The following is a 17696-nucleotide window of genomic DNA, read 5'->3' on the forward strand; positions in this document are numbered from 1 at the left end:
CCTGCAGTATGAAATTTTCTCTAATTACAGCTCTACCCCCCCCAAAAAAAAACAAAAAAAACCCTCATGCATGTTATCCTTTCTGTGGTGTATGATGCTCTTCTTCACAGAAAACAATCCTTGGTATTTTTACAAACCTCCATCATTCTAGCCAATCAAATAGTTCACAGCTACCCATGGAAAACAAGACTCCTGATGCTGGTTAGGCTACATACCAGCACCCTGAACATCCAGGGACGGGCTTAGAACACAACCCATCTTGTGTCCCTATTTGTTCTCTGACATCAGGCTTTTGCAGCACACTGCTATTAGACTTTTCAGCTTTATCTGACAACCCGAAGAAAACTTTTCTCTTTTTAAATATTTATGGGTCTAAGCATCCAAATGACTTAACATGACCCACCAGTTAGGTTTCCTCTATTCCAATGAAAATCTTACCAAAGAACCCCTTTCATTTTAACAAAACTATACTTATTTGAGAAAGGAGCCTTTTGGAGAATTTAAATAAATGTTTGTTCCTGGACTGTTTCAAAGTCTATTACATTTAACAACAGAAACAAGAATAATGCAATAGTTCTTCGGATATAAAGATCAATGTTGGTGACTGAACATTCAGCTTAAAGTTCATCTGAACTTATTTTCCAAATATGCTTTGGCCTGGTTCGTGGAAACCATAATTTCCCACCAAATGAATGGGACAGCATGAACCTAGAGTAGACAACCTGTTAAAATCATCCCAAAGAAATAAACTATAGGTAAAAGCAAAACAGAAATAAAAAGAAAAAAGAAAAAAATGTGGTGGCATCTTAAAGACTAACTTTTATATTTTTTTAATGTGAGCTTTTGTGGACAAGTCTACTTCATCAGACATAAGATGTCATAGAGTCATAGAGTTGGAAGAGACCAATGGGGCCATTCAGTCCAAACTCTCCCCCCCCCCGCCATGCAGGAACATCCATCAAAGTACTCCCAACAGATGGCCATCCAGCCTCTGCTTAAAACCCTCCAAAAAAAGGAGACTCCACCACTCTTCAAGGTAGCCTATTCCACTGCTGGACAGCTCTGACCATCAGGAAGTTTTTCCTAATATTCAGATGGAATCTCTTTTCCTGTAGTTTGAAACCACTGCTATGTGTCCTAATCTCTGGAGCACTGGAAAACAAACCTGCTCCCTCTTCAACGTGACAGTCTTTCAAATATTTAAACATGGCTATCATGTCCCGTTTCAACCTTCTTTTTGTAAGGCTAAATATTCCCAACTCCCTAAGCTGCTCCTCATAGGCCATGGCTTCCAGACCTTTAACCATTTTAGTCACCCTCCTCTGGTCACATTTCAGGATGTCAATATCCTTTTGAAACTGAGGTACCCAGAACTGGACACAATATTCCAGGTGAGGTCTGACCAAAGGAGAATAGAGTGGAACTATCACTTCCCTTGATCTAGACACTATACTCCTATTGATGCAACCAAGAATTGCATTGGCTTTCTTGGCAGCCACATCACACTGCTGACTCATGTTCAGTTTGTGGTCTACCAAGACTCCTAGACCTCTTTCACAGGTACTGTTGTCTAGCCAGGTGTCTTCCATCCTATATCTGTGCAGTTCATTTTTTCTGCCTAGCTGTAGGACTTCATATTTCTCCCCATTGAAATTCATTTTGTTAGTTTTGGTCCAGGACTCTAATCTGTCAAGGTCATTTTGAATTTTAATCCTGTCCTCTGGGGAATTAGCAACCCCTGCCAATTTGGTATCATCTGGAAATTTAATCAACATACTCTCTATTCCTTCATCCAAGTCATTGATAAAGATGTTGAATAACACAGGACCCAGAACAAAACCCTGGGGCACTCCATTAGTCACCTCTTTCCAGGATGAAGAGGAGCCATTTGTGATCACCCTTTGGGTTTGGTCAGTCAGCCAATTACAAATCCACCAAACAGTAGCACTATCTATCCCACATTTTACTAGCTTCTTTGCAAGAATATCATGAGGAAACTTGTCAAAGGCCTTACTGAAATCAAGATATGCTATATCCACAGTGTTCCCTTCATCCACCAAGTCTGTAACTCTATCAAAAAAAGAGATCAGATTAGTCTGGCATGACTTGTTTTTTAGAAACCTGTGTTAACTTTTAGTAATGACAGCATTGCTTTCTAAGTAATTATGAACTGTTCGATTAATGATCTTCTCTAGAATCTTTCTAGGAATTGATGCCAGACTGACAGGGTGATAATTATTTGGGTCTTCCTTTCCCCCCCTTTTTGAAGATAGGGACAACATTTGCCCCCCTCCAATCTGTGGGGTCTTCCCATGTTCTCCACAAATTCTCAAAGATTATTGCCAATGGTTCTGATATTACTTCTGCCAGTTTTTTTAAAAAAAATATCCTTGGATGCAATTCGTCTGGCCCAGGAGACTTAAATTTATCCAAGGTAGACAGGTAATCCTGTACTACTTCTCTACCTATTCTGTGCAACATTTCCCACACTACTTCACCTGCTCTTCATCCCTCAGGTTATTTTCCTTTTTGGAAAAAAATGAGTCAAAGAAGATGTTGAGTAGCTCTGCCTTTTCCCTGTCCCCTGTTAGTAATTGGCCATCATCTCCACGCGGAGACCATATTGTTTACTTCTTTTTCTTTTTACAGCTGACATAACTTTTAAAATCCCTTTTTATTATCTTCAATCTCTCTAGCAAGCCTAAGTTTGTACTGTGCTTTAGTTTTTCTTACCATCCCCCTACATGTACTGGCTATTTTCTTGTATTCCTCTTTGGTGCTTTCCCAATTTTACCATTTCCTGTACATGTTTTTTTTTACACTTAGCTGAGTTGAAAGTTCTTTAGTCAACCATTCTGGTTTCTTTAGGCATCTCCCATTTTCCCACCTCTTCCTCCTCCTCCTTATTATTATTATTTCTGGGCCCAAGTCAGCCATTCTACCCATGACACGACACTAACTCTCTTCTCCCTTGCACTGGAAAGGACTTTAAACAGCATTTGGATTAGAAAGTCCTTCAAATAGCAGACATGTTCAAACAGTGGACTGTCTTCTAATAGCTCTGAAAACAGATGACAATCCTCTGCAGAAGAGAGCACATGGCCATCCTATTTAATAGTACAGTGGTGCCTCACATAGCGACGATAATCCGTACAGAAAAATCGCTGCTAAGCGAATTAGTTGCTATGCGAAATAAAAAAGCCCACAGGAATGCATTAAAACCTGTTTAATGCGTTCCTATGGGCTAAAAACTAAGCAAAAATCCTCCATACAGCGGCCATTTTGGGTGCCCGGTAAGTGAGGAATCTGTCCCTAAACACAGCGGGTGGCCATGTTTTTTACCCGGTGGCCATTTTGGAACTGCCGATCAGCTGGGGGAAAATAATTGCTTTGCGATGATTGGTAAGCGGAGCAGGGTACCGATCACCGCAAAGCGAAAAAACCCCATTCAGACCATCGCAAAGTGATTGCAAAAGCGATTGCAAAATCCTCATCACTATGCGATTTCGTCGTTAAACGGGGCACCCGTTAAGCAAGGCACCACTGTATAATGACGACAACAAGAACAAAAGATGAGCATAAAAAAAAGAGAACTGCTTCATTGCAACAGAGGACTTGCATCTGCTTCTGCTGCAACAGAACAATTTTTCATACCTCTTTTAAAAGTATCTTTTCAGTCTTCTTGTCACTATCATGAGGTTGAATTAAACATTTCCTATATAATAATCTACTCATGAGTCAATAAGAAAAAACCCGACAGCAATGTTCACTCCGCTGGGCACAGAGCTGCCGTGGTGGGGATGCTTTGCCCACCCGCCCGCTTAAACAATGGCATCACAGAATGATGACTCCACTCTCAGGGAGGGGAAGAGTTGCCCGGCCTCTTCTTCCATTGGCCGAGGAACCCTCTCACACACCCTAAAGGTAAGAATAAGATTAGCTTGGTTGACTGTGGAGCCGGATGGGCATTTTTGGCCTGCATCCACGATTGGCTTTGAGGGAGGCAGGTGTGTTTCGCTCATCCCATTCTTAATGCTGCGGTGCAGTTCTTTAATAAAATTAATTAAACAATTATAATGAATAGTTAAAGGAAAATTTTCGGTCACAGCATGAGGTAGTGCGAAGGGAAGAGTTTTGGTGAGTTCCTGGAGGACATATGGTGCAAAAAACATTCCATCTCCCGGTTAGGTGGAGTCAGTAGGGCCTCTGAGGAGAGGTGGTGTTTTCGTAAGGGGACCTCCCGGGTAGCAGTTCACTTAGGATCACAAGGCTCAGTGGGATGAGGCAGTGGGGAAGTACCCCTATCACAAGGCACCTGAATATGTCTTGCACAGATGACAGCATGATTCAGAAATAGGAATTTGCCCTGCTCTAGAATGGCCCGGAGGTAAAGGCTACACTGGATTTGGAGAAATACCGCACTACGTTAGGCCCCCTTGTATATGGCAGATTTAGTTTAAATAAAGTTGTGGCCCAAATTTTTAACCCAACCACCTGTGTCTCGCCTCTTTATTCTGGGCTGGGTGGGCAGTAACCTGGCAGCATTTTTAATAGCTGGAATAATTATAACCAACAGGTATGTAAGGGGTAACTTTGAAACAGGATTTCAGTTTTGGCCATCCTGTGCCCTTATTTTCTAATAAAGGATTTTAGTTTCTTCAAGCCACATTGGAGATTAAGCAGACTATTATTTAAATTTGTACTGCCATTCTCCTCCAGGGAACAAGAGTCTGCTTATTCTTGGAACAGAGATGCTTTTGGTTTCCTCTATGAAAAGGTTTTTCAGCTTTCTCATTGTTTTTTAAGTGTCACGTAGTCAGTATACTTTTGAACCTTCTATATTTACTTTGTTATTTGATATTCCACATATAATGTCTATTTGCATGTAGAATAGCAAATCTATCTATCTATCTATCTATCTATCTATCTATCTATCTATCTATCTATCTATCTATCTATCTATCTATCTATCTATCTATCTATCTATCTATCTATCTATCTATCTATCTATCTATCTATCTATCTATCTATCTATCTATCTATCTATCTATCCAGTATTTGCTATTCCACATGCAAATAGGCATTACAGTATATTAATATAATGCCCATCTGCATGTGGAATAGCAAATAACAAAGTAGATATTTCTACTTTGTTTCAAAAGTTTCAAAAGTATACTGACTACGTGACATTTAAAAAACAATGTGAAAGCTGAAAAACCTTTTCATATATAAACTGCCACCAAGACTTGTTTCACGAGTCACTCTCAATAATGATTTCTCTAAAGACGTTCAAGGAATATAGACACTATTTTAGAAGCAGCAATAAACGAAAACGATGAATAAAGTAAAAGAGTGTCCACAGAGTGCCAAAAAGAAGAAAACAGGGATGAAAGGAAAAGAAGAGAGTAAAAAGAACCAAGAAACTATATAATGTAGGCTTATGGGTCTTGGAAAAAGGTGAATTACTAAACAACCAGCAAGAAGATTAGACACATGAAAGAATGACTTCAAGTTCCCAAATAGTAGAGAAGCTGGCAGGCATTTAATTATTTGCCTGTAACTATCAGAATCTTTCTTTACCACTGCATGCCACTCTGCAGAGGGCAAGTAAATAAGAAACCATGGTCATCAAGAGCTGGTAACATCCCGAGGAACAGGCGGGGGTGGCAGCAGGGAGTGGGGAGGAGGAAAGACGGTGCCTTCAAAGTCTATAGATGTCAATTTGATAGCCCAAACAATCCATTATAGGTCAAATGAAAGTGATTTGCTCTTCTGTGTAAGTATCAGCCTGAATCAGCCGTCTCACTGGCTTAAACAAGCATCAGGAAGACATCCTGTCAGCAACAACCACAAGCTGCTCGCTAATAAGTTACAGCACTGCTGTTCAGCCAAGAGGATGTAATGTGGTTTGTTTGCTCATCATGTTGTCTGCTTTATGGTTTAATTTCCTGATGAGCTGACCCTAAAGGCCCTTACAGCCCTACAAATAAGCACCACAACATATGAACTACCAGTGTCTTCCAAATGACAAGAAACTACCAAACATAACCCAAGGCACACACAGGTATACCTCTTAATATATTAACATCACAGAAGGTAATACAACATGAGATCCAGACGCCAACCTTTCTTCTCTCAAAAACTGTCTTATCACATTGTATTTTTGTAACATGACAAAACAAAAGAACATGGCTAACACAGTTCAATCTGAAGAATTTGCAATACTATGCCAAGTTCTGCAATCTTTGAACAGTATGACTTGTTTTTAAAACTGCTACATGCGAGACCTGTAATAAAAAGGTTGCAGTGTGAAGCGGTGCTGTTTAGCATTCCAACCAAAACAAAAGGAGCTGGTACATCCATGGAAGTCCAAATTATAAATGAGAGACAAAGTCTCATGTTGTAGAAAATAGAAGAATCAAGTTTTTTAATTCTGTATTTCTTTAAAAAGCTCTGGCTCAAGGCATTTTGCCGAAGCCTTCTTCGGGAGCGAGCTTCTTTATAATCTCTGCACCTTTTTTTGGTCTATATAGACCAAATTTATGCAGACTATTTGTACAAGATTTTGTAATAGAGGACATTCACCTCTGAACAAGGGAACCAGAGGGCATTATTTCTTCTAAGTGTATGGTTTTATAGTCCTTTAACCAGCAGGCCAAGGCAAAGAGGAAGTCACAAAAGCAGCAAAATCAGGGAGCTGGACAGGGGACAGATTGGATTTGTCTTCAGTGTGGGATTGTCACTCTCGAATTGCCCTCCTCAGCCACACTAGACGCTGTTCCAAGTCCTCCATACAGAGCATGTTACCATAGTCTTTCAAGACTGAAGGATGCCTAACGAATGAAAACCAAGCAAAACATGGGAACCACCTGCTTTGAGTAAAAGTTGGCCTTTTCCTTACAACTCATGTTAATATAAACACTGCTGTTATGTTTCTACGAGACTGTTCTTTACAAAACCCAGTAAACCTACTCTCTTGCTAAGTGCTCATCTCAAAGTAGCTTGCCCAGGACAAGAGTTGGGCACTTGGTGTTTTTGGTCTCTAGGTAAATCAGAGCTTAGAAATAGTATCTTACTTCTGCATTTACCAGGAGAACAAGCAAACTGAGGCAGCTAAGCTTTAAAAATTAACATTTGGAAAGTAACTGTTACTTTCCAAATGTTATTTTCAGAAAACTAATTTCCTCAGTTTGCTTGTGGTCCATTTTAACACAAAAGAATCTGGCCTTGGGTTCTTTTTAAGGTGAAAGGCAGGATAAAAATATTTTAATAAATAAAAGTATTGATAGATAGATAAAAGTTTATTACAGTCAAAAGACCAGCCACTAATAAAACATCTAAATTATATAAATATACAAAAATATTGGGATCAAATGCAAAGCAATAGTTCAGAGGTAAACACCAATAGTGTCAATACATCTCCCCTGAAGCAATGCCAAAATGTCTAGCAAAGTATGCTCTGACTACAGAGGCCCATCCACTTTTAGGATCCTTTTTCTAATGCCCATAGCAGCAGTAAAGAATTTGGCAATACTACGTGTGAACATAGGATTTATATTTCCTTTATTGTTAACACATTAAGGCCAACACATCATTCAAAGCTCCGAAATAGATACCACAATTTCTAAAACACTGCTGGACTGTTGAAAACAATTAGTATAGTATTTACAGCTGTAAAAAAACGTACTCTGCAAGCACAAGTCATAAACACACCTGACAGAACTTGTGCAGTATATTATGCTGATCATGGTTATAAAGTTTATACACAGCTTCTGTTTATTTTGCTGGCACTGGCTTGGAGCCAAAAACTGAGAGCAGAAGGAAAATAATTTCTCTCTAGTGTTGTTCCACTAATGCAATGGAGGCTGGCTTATTAGAGCAAATAGGTCGCTGACACCTGCTGCTCGAAAAGGTGGTAAAAGCCAGTTTTTCTTCCACAGAGAGTAAAGCATATTAGTATGACAGCCTACTGATGCAACATAAGACTTCAGCTGAGTTTGATGCTAAACAAGTTGTACTGTAGTGTCACTACAAGGGAGAAAGGAGGGAAGGACAACAGAACTAACTAGTCCCAACTTCTGTTGATTTTGGCTTCCCTTCTACTGGCTACTCTGCCATAGCAGTCCCAAGAAGCACTAGCTGCCAATGCATGGATACTTGTATCAAATCTCATAATAAAAATATGGCTTACAGCAGGAGTGACAGGAAGCAAAGACCTGTGCAGTGGAGTCAAGGAGTTTGAAGGCTTTTGCTTCTGATTTAACTTTAGCTCTTTGCATTATATGGAGCAAAAAGAGCAAAGTGCAATTAATACTAAGAGTGATATAAAATAATCCAACTTGAAATCATGGGTTTTAAAGTTGGTTTATTTGAACTACTCATTATTTTCATTCACTACAGTTCCTGGTTTGGATGACAGATTAAGCTATGTTTAAGTAAAATGGATATGAATGCCTCTGACTTTGTCTGCAGAAGTTCAAAAGAAGAACACAAGCCCAAGACTAGCTGAGTCTAATTCCCATCATGATAAATCATGGCAAACCCTGGCAACTGAATATGGCCAGAACTTTTGTAGGTTAACTCTTGAGTTTGTGCACAAGCTTGTGTAAACCCTTTCACGGTGAAAGAACATCCCTGGCTTAGCTCGCTTTGCTCTGACCTCTCACAAGAAGTACAGAATAGGCATTCCATGGACACAAGATTCCTTCCACATGGAGTAAAATGACTTCTGGATCCTAAACCATCCTGCATTTTTTAAAGCTGTAATCACTGCTTGTATGTCATACTGCACAACTTCATAGAAAAACAATGTGTAAAATAAACAAGCAAACAAGCAAGATGTACATATAAAGACATCTAAGTGGCAATACTAATCCAGGTGAATCAAGCAATTTTCAAACATGAATCATGGTGTGCCATTTGCTGGCTTACTGTATCATCAAACCCTGTCAGGAAAACACTCAGCTACTGGCAATGAGTAACACTTCCCTCATGAAGAAAGTTGATTTTTCTACTGCAAATAATGATTTGCAAGCAGTTCTCATCACTGTATGCATCATACCAAGTTATTCTCAGTTTAGTTCTAATGAACAAAATGAAGATAAAATGTTAAAGCTCCTTGCCTAGCAAAAGTAAGAATTATATATCATTTAAATGTCACAGTGCTCCTACATCTATTCTGATCCTTCAAATAATCTATAGGTTTCAAAAAGCTTGTGTGTTGAACAGCCTCCAATGAATGTCTAGGCATATGAAGCTTTATTACTCCTTCTGCTGGGTGACCACTGATCTTGACAGAATTACTTCCATTTATGGTAAAGGATTCAAAATAGAGGACCTAAAAACTTTTCCAAAAAACACAACTCTATTATTGTTTAGATTCTGACAACAAATACAAATTAATGGTAATCTCCTTCGGTATGAGAATGAGCCAGATCCTTGTGCATCGTTTTGTATAATGCTGGATTCAGATAGAGCTACAGACCGGGGTACTAATATAACCTGGTGGTGAGACTATTAGCAATCCTAGATTTCCTCTTCAGATCAACCAACCAAGGAAAAGGGTACAAGAGGAAGAAACTCTTGTGACCATACATTCTCTACCTCTCTGCACTTTCCATGAATAGTGATGTCCTTTTGGTGGTATAAGAAGAAGATCCTTGTCCTCCTTTGAACTTCACAGCCCTTTCAAAAGTTTTGTGCTCCCTGTCTATCACAGTATCACCAAAGAAAGATAACTGCTATTGAACCAATTGTGTCAGTCATAGTTACAGAAGTCATTTCAAATCAGCCAACTTTCTTTGTATAGTGAATTTTATGTAACGTTAATTTTTTCAGCACATCTGAAGTAGAAGAATACATCTCAAAAAAGCCAATAAGCATTATATCTTTAACTTTGCTCTGGGACCCTGCTATAACAAATACAAAGAGAAATTGCTATCTCACAATAGCTTGAAAGAGAACTTTGTGTTATGGATTAAAACCTTAATTGGCTAGCATTGGCTTTATAATTAAAAATAAAAGTCTGTCTTTTTTTTTAAACTGAGTAGTCATTCACTTTAAAGACAACCATTTGCTAACATCATCCAGTTAAGGAGATATGAATTTACATGCACAGGATTTCAGCCATTGTCTTGAAGGTGTCTTCAAATGTGACATGTAGAGCCTCTACAGAGGAAATACAAACCCAGTGCTAGTACAAAATGTTGCAGCCCCTTATTTGGGGTTCTAATTATACTCCTTTAAAAAACATTTGCAATTATGGAACAAAGTATAGGGTATACAGTAATGTGGAACTGTGAACAACAGTTTCAAAAGGAGGGCAATTTTCAGATGGAAAAGGCAAATGGATCACCTCTCCCTCCCTTTGATCTGGATCCACCCTTACCTTCAGCTGGATCCACCCTTACCTTCAGTGGAAGAAGAAGAATACAATTCCAAGTATAGGATTTAAAAATGAATTTAGTGTCATATTGAGCATCATCTGTAGGTAGGTCTTATTTATCTCAAGGTAACTGAAAGTGAAGAGTAAATAAGACCTAATTCTGTGCTTATCTTTCCACTTCATCTTAAATGTTATTGTGCCAACTGAGTCACTGAAGATAAACTTATTTACCAATCTTGTTGGCTAGAAGTGATCTTTTGTTTTGGAATGACATGTCTCCTGATTATGGACAAAGAGGAAACACTCTGAAGCCAGCATTGATTTCCCCCCCAATCCAGTACCACCCACATGTGAAGGATTGTAACTACTATCATCACAAGCCAGCAAATAAGATATTTCACTCAATATCGCAAGATGCATTAGTGAAAGGTCACCTAAATCCACACCACAGCATGTAGGACATGCTTAATTCATTCTCATCCAAATTGTGCCCATGGAATATACAAACATTTCATTGTAGAAGGAATCTTTAAACTCCTAAACAAATACCTAAATTTGTTCAGTTCCAGTCATGCCAAACAACCTGCTCATCCCTACCAAAAACCATACACACAAAAAACATTTTAATACTAGAGAAAGTGAAAGTGTGTTCTGTAAAACTGATAGGACAGCTGGGAGGAAAGGGTGACTACCTCTTTTGATCAGAGTACTGAATCAATGAAATTATCCCCTTCCATGGAGAATTTCCTATTTTATTGTGGCAGCACCTATAGCCAAGAGCAACCTGTTTCAACTTCGAGTGTTTTCAAAGTATTGTCATTCTCCATTCTCTGATTAAGTTCCTTTAATAATAGCACCAACAAGGGCTTAATCTCGTTAGGCTTTCACCACAGTGTGTCAAATGGATTTAGAGAGTTGGGGGTTATTTGGGTCTTCTTTGTCAAATCTGGGAATTAGATAGTATGGATGGAAAGAGAAGATGATTCCAGAGACCTAGGATGGGGATGACTTTGTCTCCATCTCCTCTTATCTCACTTCCAGGTGTAGTATGAACTCTGGACAGAGTTAGTAGGAAGTTTATCATCCTCTTTACAGATGAATAAGAGCACTAAAGTCAGCTAGGGAGAACGTGCTTACCACAACTGGTTGGTCATTATCTGGAGGTGACCCACAAACAAACCTATCCCAGCATTTGGCACCTCCTAATGCCTGTTTGTGCTATTTCCCTTTTTTTGGGGGGGGGGAAATAGCATCTGTTACAGGTTTGAAACACCTCCCGAAGACACTCTTGATTCTTCAGACGTTTACTTAGTTTTTGCTTCTGTTTTATATTTCTTAGACATATCTTCTTTTATTGTTTATACTGCTGTATGAAGCTCAGACAACAATCTTTGGTCTAGAGATTATGCTAAAAATCAAGAACTGGAGGAATCTGAACCAGATATGGATAAAGTTATTGTTTTGGACTCCCAGATTATCTCAGTCAGGACAGCCTGTGTCCATGCTGGGCGGGGTATTTTGGGAATTGCAGTCCAAAATGGTAACTGTTCAGATCTCTGATCTAAGTTCAGTCTGAAGAGAACCCATCTATTCTATTCTTATGGGTTTCTCTCTGCTGCATCTATCAATGCTGCGAATGCAGGGAAACAAGTGAAGTCCTTTGATGAGCGGGAAAGAGTTCCCAGTTCTCCCCATACCCTTGTCTGTAATGGCTAACTTTTGAGATGCATAACTATCTCTGAAGCTTCTCCCAAACTGGTTGAATTCTCAAAAGTAGCAACACCTGATTCTCCTGCCTGTGGACTGTGAGGACTGACAGCCTCCTTCTCTAGCTAACCTACCTCGCTCACAATGTTCCCTTTTCCTGAGGTACTCTGAGGAGCAAATCATTTCCCCAGACCTGCCTGTCTTGGTAGAAGCATGTTCTCACTTTTTAACTAGATGCAGGAATGAACGCTAAGGATGTTGAGGTCCTATAGTTTGACAGCTCACCACAGGGATAGATATGGTTGAGCTTCAGAAAGGTTGGTTGCCTCCCAACAAACTAATTACTACAACAGGAACGAAAACAGGGGATCAAAACATAAAGGAGAATAAATGTAAAACTTGCTAGAAAAAAACACCTGAAAGCCTGTAGTCCCCAACCTTTTCCCAACTGCAGACTGATTGGGTGTGTGTGTGTTTGTGGCACGCCCGCAGGGGGGAGGAGCTCACTCACATGCATGTGCACATTGCGCTCGCAGGGAGTGGAACGTGCTCGCATGCGTGCGACGGTGCTCGCGGGGGGGGGGGCAGAAACAAATACTAGAAAGAGATATTCAAGTCAGTTGGGCCATCCTTTCTGCAAGGCAATACCCATTTTTGTTGGTCTTATTTTCAGAATAAGAAGAGTTAACCCTATCCTGGCAGCTGTCCCATTACTTTACATTCTTCAAAGGCGACTTACTGAAACAGCTCTATTACTGTAGTCCAACTCTAGTCTGGTAGCCATGAGCTCCATGCAGGCAAATACAGAGGTTGGCAAAGGATGTCTGGCTCGTTTTGCTCTTCTTCTGTCCCCCACATAGAAACTGTGCCGCCTGTTATGGGAGGAAAGCTGCTTCCCACACACCCAGCTTAGGAATGCAGCTGACTGGAGCTCTGCTCCTAGCAGGGTAGCAGGCTTTTTTGGAAGGTGAGCACTTTGGAGGGTTTATTTTACAGGGGTGTGTATAAAAGCTGAATATAATATCGTCAAAGACGGCTTTCTTAAACTTTTGTTAGGATTAAATTAAGTTTCTGTTTCAATAAATACTGGCTTAATTAATGCTAAACATCAATGGATTTACTTTAAGGCAGTATGACTAGAAACAAAGATGTTAAAACAGGCAAACAAATCTCAACTTTCTTGTTAGCATAATGCCACCCCCACTCCAGAGGAAACCAGATTACCTCCATGGAAATCCGCCTGTGTATCCTGTTCCTGAGGCAAACACCTGTAGGGGACTGGACTTCATCAGACGATGTTCCAGAAGCTTGATCACTTTCACCATCTGATCCCATTTTCAGATTTTCATGCACTATATCTAAATCAAACAAAGACAAGTTAGTGTACTGGTTTTCAATTAAGAAACCACTCTTGACTTTATTGCTCACCCAAAAGTAAGTGGTAGTACATTCAGACACAAAGAGATATCAGATTTGCCCAATCTTTCTTTAAATCTAGCTTCCACTTTACCTAGCTTCTATCTTCAATTGAAATATCTTCAATCTACTCATCTTTGAATACCAAACCTTTCGATATACTTTTGAGATAACATGGAAGTAAACACAGTGCTAGACTTAGGACTCCAAGTTCAAATACCTGTTCCACCATGAAAACTCACTGGGGATGGGGAGGAGGTCAGAGGCGGCAAAGATAAACCACTCTCTGAACACTGTACATACCTAGAAAACCCTATTAGCATCACCATCAGTTGGAAGTGATCTGACAGTAAATAGTGACAACTAGTCACTAGGCTCAGAAAGCAATCTTATGCCCATTTATGTGGGGGCAAGCCCCAATGAATGCAATGGACCTACCCTCTTACGCATTCACCACAGTGTATAGGTTTGTGATGCTAAAGACAGCAGATGTAGAAAAAAAATTCAGCTTAGCAAAAAACAAACAAAAACAACAACCCTACAAAGAACAAATTGTTCTGAAGTAAATGTTCCAGCAACACTGTAGCTGTGGTTTTGATAAAAATCTATCTGTTTCAACATACAATTAAGGCCTTTTACAGGTAATGTAATGTATAGCAAGTCATGACTCATGAGACATAACACTGGATCCACTGCTATGTATATCTGTTGTCTATCTCATAAGAATGCAACAAGTGTTACAGACCCACCCAGTCTTTTTTAGTTCAACACTCTGTTCCCTACAGTGGCCAAGCAAATATCTATGGAAAGCCTACAAGTAAGGCAGATGGACAATGCTCTCTCCTGCAACGGCTCTCCAGAGATGGATGTTCAGAGACAGGGCTCCACTGATCTTGGCTAGTAATCTCTGATGAATTTACCTTCCATGAATTTGGACAATCTGCTATTAAAGCCATCAGGTTGCTGGTCACCTTGCAGCACTGGGTGCCTTGCTTGACGACGATAATCTGTTCTAGCAAAATCGCTGTAGAATGAAATCGTCATCAAGCAAAAGTAAAAAACCCATTGAAATACATTGAAAACCGGTTCAATGCATTCCAATGGGCAAAATACCTCATTGTGCAGTGAAGATCCTCCATAGGGCAGCCATTTTCCGGTGCCTGTTAAGCGAGGAATCCGTCCTAAACACAGCGGGGAGCCATTTTGCACAGTGGGGAGCCATTTTGAGAACCGCCAATCAGCTGTTTTAAAATCATTGTTTAGCAAAGAATCGGTTCCCGAAGCAGGGAACCGATCATCGTAAAGTGAATTTTCCCCATTTAAACATCGTTTTGCGATCGCAATAGCAATCGCAAAAACCTCGTCGTAAAGCGGATTAGTCATGGAGCGGGGTAATAGTCAAGTGGAGCACCACTGTATGTCCTCGGTTTCCTACCATCTGCTTAAGGAATAAACCAAAAATCTAGGAATTTGAAACACTTCCTCTATAGCATGCTTATTTTTATGCACCTGTTATATTTACTTGATTTTACTTAACTTCTTTCTAAACGAAATAGTCCCAAACATCGAACATTTCCTCACAGGAGAGTTGTTCTAGCTTCCCCCACTTTCTCTGCTCTTTTTCACATTGAGGTTTGGTGATCAGAGTTGTAAATGTAACTCTGAATATGTGAGAGCCTGATGTGGCAAAGATCTGTTGATTATACAGTATATGAATGTATCTATCACATGGCCAACACGTTTGCTTATGTTCAGTTCGTAAGAGTGATTCAAACAATTGCCTATATACTACAGGCCTTTGTTCTAAGTGTAAATCGGGTGAAGGCATTTTTTTTTACATTAAAACATTAGAATGCAATTCTCCCTTAAATGATAATGAGGCCTACAAAGGCTGGATTCAAAGAAAGATACACAACAAATCTGCTAGCAAAAAGAGGTCCAACAATGTCCCTGGATAAAGTTTAGCACTCTGAAGTATAGCTAAACAGTAGTTCCTAATATTCTACTTAAAGAAAATTGAATCTGAAATAGATGAAATAAAATATGTTTCTACATACTGCCAGGTAGATACAAATGTATTCTGTGAAAAAATATTGACCAAGAAGGCAAAAATATTATTTGAAAATGCCACATGCTGCATAAGATGTTGGTGTTACAGCCACTGATATCAGACAAGAAAATATTCAATCTCTCCATTTTTATGAACAACAAAGAATCTTCTGTGAGCAATGGCATCCATTTTGGCAGTTTCAGTTCTGAAGGTTCCAATTCAGCAGAAGTAAAGTATAATGACTGCTGTTGTTTGCTAAAATGAAATTACTTGTGTTTGCAGATTTTTTTCTAGCCTTAAGTGAGATTTTTCTAGTCCTAAATATGATTCTCTTTTTTCTATATGAAAGCAAAACAAAAGTGGATGCTTTTTAAATTCACATAAAGTTGTGCATAATACAAGTTGATCAAATTGTCCAAAAGGTATTATTCAAATGAATTTAATACCACTGACTGGGTGAATTAGTGACAGGAAACAGGCCATAGCAACCTTCAAATTTCCCTCTGTTATCAGACAAAACAGCACTCTGTTCGTAGGAAAGACTTCTATACCATGGGTTTATTAACACAAAAATCACACCTCTGGGACACCAAGTTCACATCTGCAGACACAAAGAACAGGCAAGCCAGTCAATTAATTTCTCTATGAAGTAGGGGAAAACAGCCCTCATGAATATTTAAGCGATATTCCAAGGATTCAGTAACATGAAAGCATGTAATTGATTCAGACAACAAAATAATTGCAAAAGGATAGTTCTCCAACAGACTTCGGAAGTAGAAAGTTGGGAATAGATTGGCTTTGAATTTTGTGCAAAAGAGTTTCACAGTTGTCATCTCTGGACAATGGGTGAAAGCTGGTCCATGTTATCCTTTCTTCTCACTAACCTGGCATATTCAGTCTTGAATATTTTATTCGGAGGACTTCCTAGTAACATTCTGTCCTTATTTTTGATCATTTTAATCACTACAAACTTGACTGTTTTTCTTATACCAACACCCTATATCAAATGGAAATCTACAGGGAAATAATACATGCAATTCTCACTTATAATAAGAAATACACAATTTATTCCCCACTTAACCTTGGCATTCAGTGGTGATCTTCACCCAGATATACTGTCTCAGTCCAACATATCCTATACAGTTGTTGTGATGATCAAGTGGAGAGGACAGCCTGTGGCACCTTCACCTCACTGGAGCCAAGGTGGCACAGAAATGAAATGATTAATTATAAACTGAAGATAGAAGGACACATTACCTAGTCTGCTCCCATTCCTTGGCATGGCCATGAAAGAGCCAAGACTGCCACCTATAACACTGTGTGGTCTTCGTAGTGGAGGCTTTTTGAAAGATCCTGTGTACTGATGAAGGAATGAGTGCATGCTGTGGGATGTAGGAGGCCTGCCATTCTTCACAATGGGCTCTAAAATATATCAGCACAAACCAATTCATTCCACAAGCAGGAAATCCAGGCACATGTGGAGAGAGAAAAGAGCAGAGTTATCAAATAGTCTGTATACAGTACTACAGCAATAAGAATAGTAAAGTGCATTATACAGAACAAATTATAATGAAATGTGATATTCTTTCCTTGTGCCTTATAGTCATTAAGGCTGAGACACAGAAACCCTCCAGTCATAGCTGGGAACTACAACACAAAAAAACGGGTGCCTTACCTGTCACAATACATCTGGGAAGAGGGCAGGATTATGTTTTCTGAATGTACAGAATAAACCAATTTCCTTCAGCCCAATGCATGGGCTGGACAACTCCCATCGCTCACTATGGGACAAAGGGGACTGCAGTCCAATATATCTGCAGAATGCCAGACTGGCACACATTAACATGAGATTACTCACTATAGAAGTTTTTTCAAGAAATATTTTGGCTTCCAATGGCTTCTGCCTCTTAAGCAAGACATACCTGCCTTAAGTTAGTGCAGGGGTGTTCAGCTCAGGCTGCAAGAAAACCACCAAGGCATTATATCCTAACTGCCAGAAATGTTCTGCCTGACAATGACAAAGATGTTGCTAGGGCAGGATTTCAGCAGAACAAAGAGGAATGGCTGAAGGGGGGAAGAGATGGCAGTAGGGCAACAAGATGGGACAGCAAGAGGATATAAGGGTCAAGGGGGGGAGGA

General features: G+C 39.6%; 1 protein-coding gene across 2 annotated transcripts in view; it reads right to left on the minus strand.

Annotated features, from left to right (window-relative positions):
- The window catches only part of CDK17 (cyclin dependent kinase 17), an 85924-nt gene that overhangs the window by 27977 nt on the left and 40251 nt on the right, over positions 1-17696 (minus strand). For both annotated transcript variants that reach the window (XM_020815494.3, XM_073000253.2), the window contains exons 3-4: positions 16815-16979; positions 13316-13449 (exon numbers count right to left, since the gene is read on the minus strand). In XM_020815494.3, coding sequence (XP_020671153.1) covers positions 13316-13449; positions 16815-16979 — 299 coding nt within the window. The remainder of the gene's footprint in view (positions 1-13315; positions 13450-16814; positions 16980-17696) is intronic.

This window comes from Pogona vitticeps, chromosome 5, assembly GCF_051106095.1.
Source record: "Pogona vitticeps strain Pit_001003342236 chromosome 5, PviZW2.1, whole genome shotgun sequence".
Classification (NCBI taxonomy): Eukaryota; Metazoa; Chordata; class Lepidosauria; order Squamata; family Agamidae; genus Pogona; species Pogona vitticeps.